General features: G+C 43.1%; 1 protein-coding gene across 1 annotated transcript; it reads left to right on the forward strand.

The window, feature by feature from the left end:
• Positions 1-5,112: 5,112 nt before the first annotated feature.
• TCAP (titin-cap) lies at positions 5,113-7,979 on the forward strand. Its single transcript, XM_061590455.1, has 2 exons — positions 5,113-5,337; positions 6,466-7,979. The coding sequence occupies exons 1-2, from the start codon at positions 5,189-5,191 to the stop codon at positions 6,854-6,856; spliced, it is 540 nt and encodes a 179-aa protein (XP_061446439.1). The 5' UTR covers positions 5,113-5,188; the 3' UTR covers positions 6,857-7,979.
• Positions 7,980-10,229: the final 2,250 nt, after the last annotated feature.

Consider the following 10,229-nt stretch of genomic DNA (forward strand, 5'->3'; position numbering starts at 1 on the left):
AAAGTCTTAGTATTAGCTTATTTGCGCAATTGTGTGAAGCCTGTCTCTCCACATGATTTCTCCTTGGTGGTGTGGCATATTTTCCCATGGAACGCAGGGCATTAATTAATAGTACTGCCACCATACTTTCAATCAAGGCGGTAACCTAACTACTTTATGTGGAATGCACAAACCTATATCTGTTTGAAAACTTGTTGTAATAACATGCATGGGTATAGAAGTTTATATTAATTTTGTCTTGCAGGGAGAGAAACCGTTTGCAGTGAATAGGCTGGAGACGTGCATAGAGCTTAAGATTTCTGCGCAGAGCCAGCAGGTGGGCTTTCTATTCTCCCATTTAGGAAAATAGCAGTGGTCCCCACTGAGTTGCTCTGAGGATGACTGGCATTGAGTGGGCAAAGGCGAACCAGTGAACTTCACGGATAATTAAGGGCCATAAATAAGGAAATGCCATTTCTCCCAAGGAGGTGGCTTGGACAGTTCCTCTCCTTTATGTATCTCCACTGTGTTGTTGTTTTCTAATTGGTTTGGATTGTAATGAATGTTGAGGTCCTTGGTATACAGCTATACAGTCTTCTCTCCTGCTCCTGTTACAGAAGCACTATGTTCCCACAGCTTTGAAAAGTGAGTTTTTCAACTACAACTCCCATCCGCCCAATCCAGTGACTGTGCTTGCTGAGGCAGATGGGAATTGTAGTTCACAAACCAAAATTCTCCAAGCTCTATCTCCTCCAAACAATCCTTACAGGAAATGGTTTTCCCAAATAATGTTTCATTGCCAACTTGGCTTGTCTTCAGTTTTTTCCTGTACAATTGCTAATGCTGCCCAGAGTTGTTAAGAAATTTTAACCGAACAATGCCGACATTTGAATCATTGCTTGTGAGAGCACCCAACTCTGGGAATTGTTGCGCAGTTACACCAGCACTGCTCTGCTAACAACTTTCATTACCGTGAGCCGACTGCAAAGAGGGACTGATTGTTAAACCACCAGGACCACTAGTGGTATATGTTCTCAATCTGAAATCGTTGCAAAGACCGCATGTCAGGTTTAACTGTATTTTAATTCTTGTCTCGCCATGTCTCCAAAAGGTTTGGAAGCAGATGTACCTGAACTGGAACATGAGGATGCTTTCTCTGGTGGTCATTCTACTGCTATGTAAGCAATACGCAAGGATGCATTTCACGTGACACCAAACAAGAAGACATAAAATGCTATACCTTGCATTTTCTACGGTTGGTGTGATATATCCTGAAAGACGATTGCTACCTATGGCCAACCTTTTGTGTGTGTGTGTGTGCATGTATTCAAACGGTTTTGCTGTGGAGCTCGGTGTTGTTAATGCAGGCTTATTGTACGGTTTCACTGTGTTAAAAGTTTAGATGTTCAGTTACATAGCAAAACAATGACTTGTGCTTATTGGCACAAGTCACATTCGTGAATGATCTTTTTGAATTGCATTCCTTTGTAATTAGTGCATCCAAAAATGGTACTGCTTTCTGCACCAAAGTTTATGGGTTGTTTGAAGACAATGTGTTAATATGTAGGTAAGAAATAAAGCGGGAATTCTTTCCAAATTTTTTTTATTCTTAATGCTTCAATAAAATGTGCTCCGGTAATTATTGCATAAAAGAAAGTATCATAAACACCTAGGCATTTTAATGTTCAATGTGTTTCATTTAATGTTTTTTGTTTTACTTGTTGCTGATTTTATTGTAATTTTATTGTAATATTGTATTTTAATCTTGTTTTGTTCACCGCCCAGAGAGCTACTCGCTATGGGCGGTTTAGAAATGAAATAAATAAATAAATAAATAAATAAAAAGGGGGAGGAACACTTTGGGATGCTCAACAAAATCAAAACTGAATGATCTGCTGTGGAGGGGACTAATGTCTGTATTTGGGTAATGCATGAGTGCATTACCACAGCCATGAACAACCATGGCATTAAAGACTGACTCTAATTTAAACGGTTGTTTAGCCTTTGGTCAGGTCCAGCTGCAGGGCTCTTCATGACAGCAAAATAGGCAGACCTTCCCTCCTCTCCCAAATGTGCTCTGGCGGGTCACATGAGGGAGCCACACCAGCCTTCCATTAAGGGGTGTGCTGGTGTGTTCTTCTGCACAAGGTGAGCTGGGGTGGGCCCTTCAACATTCTGCTCATGACAAGGGGCTGTTTCCCCAATCATCTCATCAGGAGCCAACAGTTGAACAACCGTCCATTATCTGCAAACAAAAGAAATCACATGATTACTGTTGAGTTTTGTCATTCTGGAAACAATGTGATACTTTAATATACAGTAGGGATTGCCCACGACTACTAAGCCGGGGAGTAAGTAAAGGGGTGGTGCCCACCCACCCCAACATCTGCTGTTGGCCAGGACAAATCATTCAGCCCAGGAAAGGGGAGGTTGTCCTCCACGAGATGCCACTGCGCCCCACCTTGCCCAGAGATCATGTTGCGCGCAGGGCATGGATGAGGGCATCTATGCAAACACAAAGCAGACAAAAACATATACAAAAAAAAAGACAGTGGGGGTGCTCACCCCAAAATCTGGTGTGGGCCAGGAGAAATCATTCAGCCCAGGAAAGAGGAGGTTGTCCTCCACGAGATGCCACTGCGCCCCACCTTGCCCAGAGCTCCCGTTGCACACAGGGCATGGATGAGGGCATCTATGCAAAACCAAAGCAGACAAAAACATACAGGAAAAAATGTGTAACTGGGGGTGCCCATCCCAAAATCTGCTGTGGGCCGGACCAGCACAAATCATACAGCCCTGCTTGCCTGCTTCTCTGGAAGCATTTTCTACATTCTGCAGATGACCAGGCCAACCTCTCAGTATTTACAAGGCTGCTCTGGTGTAATAACGCAGGAGTAGGTTACATGGTGCCCTCCAGAAGTTGTATACTACAACTCCCATCATCCCTGACTGTTTGCCATGCTAGTTGGGGCTGATAGGAGTTGGAGTCCAAAGAAGCTGGAGGGCACATCATTGGCTCACCTTGTGTTAAGGACTTTTCCAAGTTATAAAAGTGAGATTTATATACATAAAGCCCCTATCCCTGAATAAATTAATAAAAAATTTGGACACTCACTAAAACTAAAATAGTACTTGGAGCCTTTGGACCGTCGTGTTGTAGTGACATTGTTGAGCATTCAAAAGCACTCTGTAATTTTAATGTAGCTGATCCTCCTGACAACACTTTGAGGTAGGTTGGAGTTTAAAGATGACTTAGCTGAGGTGGAATTTGACCCAGGAGGATTTCATTCCATCCCAACAAACACTTGTCTCCCCTATGGCATGTTTCTCTCTGCTGAGCTACCTTCTTTAGCCACTGGGCTCTCCTTGGGGGTTTGTTTCTACATTGCTATCATCACATAGTTAACCTATCTTTCCCCGCAAGAGTTCAGGGTGGCATACAGGATGCCCACCCTTCTGACTTTTTATCCTCACAACACTCCTGTAGGGTAGGGTAGGTTGAGAAAGGATGACTGAGCCTAAGGTGACTTTCATAGCCAGGATTTCAGCCTGGCTTTCCTGATCAAGGCCTGACACTCCAGTCCACCCACTTATTCTCTTCCTTTCTTTCCTTCTTTGCAACCCAGCACACAGGGATACATGTGCTTCAAGAGTCCTGCCCTCTTTGCCCACAACACTTCCACGCCCTGCTCCCTAGTGGCTTTTTGCCCAGTCAGCATGTCACGTTGCCTGCTGTCCCCACCTCACATTGCAGGAAGAACAGCTTAGTCCATGCAGGACATTTTCTCCCACTTATGTCAAAGTTTTGACATTCTGTCACTGGGGCTGATAAAAGTGCATTTGAGCCTGGCACTGTGTCTCTCTCTGTGTGTATGAGAGAGAGAAGGAAGGATGGTGCTCCTGAAACCAGAGTGGGGTGGCAAGAGGAGGGGGAGCGAGGGGGTGGAAATATCTTCTTTCCAAATGACTTCATCCCCCAGACACGTCACACAGCTGTGCTGGCTCAGTGCAGGCCTCTCCCATCAGCGAGTCCCGTAACCCTTCCATCCATCACCAAATGCCTTTCTGCACTGCATGCCTTTGCTTGTAATTTCTCTTGATCAAAGGACACCTCAGTACATTTCTTCCTCCAACGCCAGTAAACATCAAGAGCTTAAAACTAACTTGGTTCCAGAAATTGTCCTGTAAATTTTAATGCTGAATATTCACTGAATAGTTCATGTCTAAATAGTGACATCTTCTCAAACACTGAAGCCATGGCAGTATTTGATGGTCAGAAGGCAATGGTATATTCAGCGTGATACTATTTAATAGAAGACAGTATTTAGTATTTGACAGCTTAAGAGAACCCAGATTTGTTGCCTGCCAAAATAATCAGGAGTGACCAATGTCTAAAGCAGTTGAAATTTCACAATTCCTCTGTGGCAAGAAGGAAATATATGGAGTCTGTATATGATCAGAGGTATCCTTTTTGATGTTTCACAGGCTCCCTGGGCCAAGCCACAGGAATTGAAAGAGCTACTTCTCTAGGTGAAGATCAAAATGTACAATATTTTGGAATAAGAGTTGGAGAGATGCTATAGAAATAATGTTTGTTGTCATTTAATTTACTAATTCCATTTAATTTATTAATTTAGTAATTTAATTTAGTAATTTGGTCCCATTGGAATCCAAGATACTAAGGTTTCCCTTGGCTCTCTGAGAAGGATGTCAGATCAACCTTAGTATCTTGGATTGCAATGGGACCAAATTACTAAATTAAATTACTAAATTAATAAATTAAATGGAATTACTAAATTAAATGACAACAAACATTATTTCTATAGCATCTCTCCAACTCTTATTCCAAAATATTGTACATTTTGATCTTCCATGGTAAATTAATGAAGTGACCCGTCAACAGCCACAAGCTGATGCCAGGAAGGTTAGGGTTAAAAGTGTATATATATAAAAAAAAGTGTCACGTCACAAATTTGGTTTTCAGTAGCAAACACATCTTGGGGAGGCAAAGGGAGGAGGGAAGAGGAGAGGTGTCTGGTATCGGAATGCTCCACCAGTGACTTTACAAGACCAATATAGCTCTGATGCCAACCCCTCAGGAATCGGCACTCAGAAAACTATATAAATCGCCCACAGCAGGGACAATAGACCAGACAGAAGCAAGACTCCAAGAATTCATCCTACTTCAAGCAGAAGCCCAGACACAACAATGCATGGAAAGAGTGTGGTCCACCGCAGCTCCGGCACACTAGCCGCAGCTGAGCTGGGTTGCCAGGTATCAGAGAAAGATACATCACGGAAGGAATCATTCACTGCTGAATGGAAAGACCTCTCACTAACCGCTAGGCCTGAAGAAGGGTGAGTGTTGGGCTTGGGTCTGGTTGGGATAGGCTTGATCAAAACTCTTGTAATCCAGCAGCTCAGCTTTTTCCTTGTTTTGGAAGTCTACTGGCTGGATCCTCGAAGCAAGCTTAGAAAAGTCAAGTATTGGTAGATTCCCCCTAAGAAAAACATAATCATGTTTTGCAGAATCCAGACATGCAAGGTGTGGGAATTCTATCAACGAAGGGAGAATAGCTCAGACCCCAACAGCATATATGAAGACTCGAGTTAGGATTTTTTGGCCCAACATGCACCACTTTATACTTACTTAAATTGAGGCTCATTGGCCATTTTATTTTCCATTCACCCAGGTCACAATCACACCACACATTTATTTCACTATTATTCTACTTTAAAGAGTCATGGCTTCCCCCAAAGAATCCTGGGAAGTGTAGTTTGTGAAGGGTGCTGAGAGCTGTTAGGAGACTCCTATTCTCACAGAGTTACAATTCCCAGAATGGCTTAACAGTCAGTTCCTCTTTCTAGACACCTCTGGAAATAGTAGCTTTGTGAGGGGAATAGGGTTCTCCTAATACTCTCAGCACCCTTCACAAACTCTCCTTCCCAGGATTCATGACTGTTTAAAGTATAATAATAGTGAAATAAATGTATGGTGTGAATGTGGCCCCAGTTTGGAGATATCATTTTGAAGCTCTTTGCAGACACTTTTTGTTTTTACCACACTGAATAATTTGGTGTCATCAGAAACTATGGCCACCATATTGCTCACCTCTAACAATGATAATGAAGATCCCATTTTTAGTTATCATGGTGGTTAAGTAGATCTATCATCCAATGAATCTGTTATTTTCCTTTGTAAAGATATAGCAGTTGTGAATATGAAATCATAAGGTGATAGTAACTCTGGGTTCGCTTCATCTAGTATGAAGCAATCTAATATTATTTGCCATGCTAGGACTGGGATTGTGATGTGTTTGGGGGGGCGTTAAGGCTGGGGAAAGGGACTTTTGGGGGTATAAAATCAAAGAAGTTGAAAGGGACCAGGAGGTCATCTAATCCAACCCCTTGCTCAGCACAGGATCCTTCAGCAAAGAAGAGGTGTGGGGCAAATCTGTAATTAACCCTCTGCTCATCTTTCCACAGCTGGTCTCGGTTTGAGGCAGACAAACAGCACAGAGAAACCTATCACCAACAACAGGAGGCCTGGGTCATTGTGCAGAGGTCTCCATGGGGCATCCTTCGTTTGGGTCTTCTGGGTGAGCCTCTGGTCTCCTACCATCTGCCATACCAGCGGCCCTTGCCCTTGCCCATCTTCACACCAGCCAAACTGAGCACCAGGGAGCTCACACCTACTCCTTCCATGGAATCCATGGAGTCCTTGCCAGCGACGGGTGTGTGCCCTGATAAGAAATCTGTAGCTGAGATCACCAAGGAATTGCCCCTCGTCATCCAGCCCAGCTGCCCCGACTTCAAAAAAGCAGGCTTACCCCGATCATTGTCCCGCTCCATGTCTCAGGAGGCCCAGAGGGGTTGAGGCTAGGAGACCCCAACAAACAACTTTCCTTTTGGAACTGGTTTGGATGCCTCGGAGGGGCCTCCCCACATCTGTTGCTGCATGAGGACAATCTGAAGGGGCCCAGACATGTAGAAAAGTTTTGGTAGGATTGAACCCATCTTGATTACTCAGACTGAGAACTCTTGGGGTAGGAAGGGGTGGGGACAAGGACTGAGACTATCTCTGTGTGTGTATATATATAATTAGATGTACAGCATCATGGACTTCTGCGACCAGTGCTTACCTTTCTGCATTGTGCATTGTTGGCTTTTTTTTTTTTTAAGACTACCTCCCTGGGGGAATAGGGAAAGCACCCGAATTAAAGGAAAAAAATAGACAAAAATTGTAATGCCCAAAACAACCGTGAGGAGGTTAAGGGTACTCCCTTACATTACATAGTGTGAAATACATTTGTAGACAAATGGTGAAGTTGTAGACAAATGGAGGGTGTTGGGAGACACAGTTCCATCCTGAGTTTAGCAGGAGAGAGCTAGGAGGATTCCTCCCAAGTTCTAGCTTTGGAAAAGAAAGGTTGAAGGGTTAATGGCAAGTGAGAGAGTATGAAAGACGGTGGTGATGTTCTTGACTCTGATTCAGCAGAAGTGCTCTGTGGTGCAGATGTTTGGGAAAAAAGATATCCATGTTGTACTTGAGGTGGAGCGAGTGGTTAATGGGAGAAAGTGACTTTCAAATAGGTCTGGCTTGGGGTTGTATGGGACTCCTCTTTGTCACTGGAAATTTTCCAAGTACAAGTGCCATGTAAAATGAGGAACAATTGCAACTTGGGGAGATTATAAGCCAAAGTGGAATCAAAGGGCTCAGAGAGAAATGGAAAGGTAGGGGCTTTAGGTAGATAGAACAGCTTCATGAAACAGATTTGGTTTTGCCCCCCCTCCCCCACCTCCTCATCCCCTCCCAGGGTATGACAGACTAGAGACAAGAGGTTAAGAAGTGTAGAGAATTCCACTGTGAACATCCCTGATGCCCTGTATTTATTTTCCTCTGTTGTACTTTTAAAGAAAATGAAGAGATTTCTCATAGTAGAATGCTGTACTATTCTTTATTGTATTGTTATAGATCAATAAAAATGAAGTAAATGATATATGTGTCTCCTTAATTTCAAAGATCTCACATTTGTTAACAAAGTTGTTAATCGCTCTTTCATATTCAAATGGTGTGCTCATTTAACAGCAGCAACAAACTGCACTGCAGCAGCTACAAAGGAAAGGAAGCTGTTCCCCCAGCTATGAAGAAAGCTAAGGTGGCCACTAACTCTGTGCCATCTCACAAGTTGATATCTAATGCTGCAACACACTTTAGAAAGAAATCCTCCATTTTTTTGGAAATAAAAAATCAAATCAGGTGGCACTATTTGATTCAATCCAGCTTCTGTTGGTAAGGAGCATGCAGATGTTCACATTTGAAAACCGTCATCAGGAAAAGAGGAAAAGTAATACTGCTTATTTACCCTAGCAAACACACGTGGCTGGAACTCGACAGGGGAACTGGAAGACCCAGGGATGAAAGTTGCAGCAGGAAAACAGTAGGAAGGGAAAGGGTTAAGCTGCTGCTTCTCAGATTCAGATATCCCACCTGAAGCTGCTATTCCTTGAAAAAGATGGCTGTTGAGGCTTTGCTACATGTGTATGCATACAATGTGCATTTATGCTCGTCCTTATCAGAGCCAAAATGGCTTTTAAAAAGCCCAATTTCATCTCAGCCCCACCAGGGACAGTGTGGAGGGATTATAGACCCCCTTTCTCCTGCTCGTTTTTTAAATACACACACATATGCATGTTTCTGTGGAATATGTGCATATTTATCTCTAATTATTATGAGACATAAAATACAACCACAAGAAATCCTTTTAATATAAACTTCTTTTTGCAACTTAATCCTGAACATATTCAAGAACAGCTCTTTGAAACAGTAATTCTTTTCCTTCACTGAAATCTCTGCCCCACTCCACAAATCCTGTAATGGCACCCCAGAGCTCCATAGTTGAAAATTATCCTACATTAACTAACAGTTTAGCTAGTTAACTGGATGGTCAAAATGATCAAAGTATGTAGCCCTTGTTAAATCCATGGCTCCCTGAGGATATCCAAGATGGATTCTGTGTGGATACATTGACATAAATCTAGGACTGAAGACAAGTACACCATTTGAAGTCTAGTGGAAGAAGTTTGAAGCACCTAAGAATGCAGCAATTGTATTTACCATTCTTAAAAATGTTTGTGTCTCTCTGCAGCCTATCTGAAAACAATGAAGAATCTTGCAGCACCTTGAAAACTTAATAAATGTACGATGGCATATGCTTTTGTTGTCTAAAGTGGACAAATGCTTATGCCTTCATACATTTTATAGTCCTTAAGATGCCACAAGACTTGCTAGGGAGTGGTAGAGTGTGTGGTTTACATGCTAAAGGTTATAGGCCCAATCCCTGGTGTCTGCAGATAAGGAAGGAAATATTCCCTGTCTAAAATCCTGGAGGTATGCCCCCAGTCAGTGTGGACAATACTGAGCTAGATGGACCGATAGTATGACTTTGTATAAAGCAACTTCTTCCCATGTTTGTTGGTTTTGTTTAGGCTGCAGACAGCCTCTTTGTTTTTTGCTGCAAGACATCTTCATCTCTAGAAAGTCAACTGAGGTCAACAGCATGAGGTACTTCTGCAGGGATTGTTGACAAGGCATTGTGCTCTTAAGGGATGGTGAGAACAAGTGCAGAAGGAGCTTCTCCCCTTCAGAAGGATGGATCACAATTCAGGTTAGTCACATGTGTAGCCATATCCCAGATTCATTTGTGGCCCTGTTTTGTACTGTGCAAATAGCCATACATATGCACTGTGGGGAAAAGGAAAGTAGCCCTGCCAAATAGCCAAAGACATCAAGGCAATGATGGTTGGCGCCCAATGGGACTGGTACGGTGAAAAGTAGGGAGGCCAATAACAGGCAGAGCCAGAGCCAATTAATTCTGATTTTGTTCCCATCCTTCTTCCTGGTGAGTTTTACAAGGGCTGCATTGAAACTAAGGAGGGAAAAGCTGACATTCCTGGGTTGGCTGAAAGTAAGAAGACAGGCAGGTGGGGGCTGGTTGAGGGCAGACTGAGGTTGGTAGGGCAGTGCCCCATTTTCTAATAGACCAGCCTCTCCTGAATCAGGGGGTATTGTAAAACAGATAACTGTTCCTGTGAACTTGGGCTGCAACCAGCTTGAGTAGAAATGCCCAAGCTGTGTGCTGTGAGAACCGGTCACATGTCACAAGGACGACTCAACAAGTAATGGCATCTGAAAGTTCCAAGTTGTCATCCACAAAGGCTGCACTTGGGTATGGCCATGACTGTTGGAG

This window comes from Rhineura floridana, chromosome 11, assembly GCF_030035675.1.
Source record: "Rhineura floridana isolate rRhiFlo1 chromosome 11, rRhiFlo1.hap2, whole genome shotgun sequence".
Classification (NCBI taxonomy): Eukaryota; Metazoa; Chordata; class Lepidosauria; order Squamata; family Rhineuridae; genus Rhineura; species Rhineura floridana.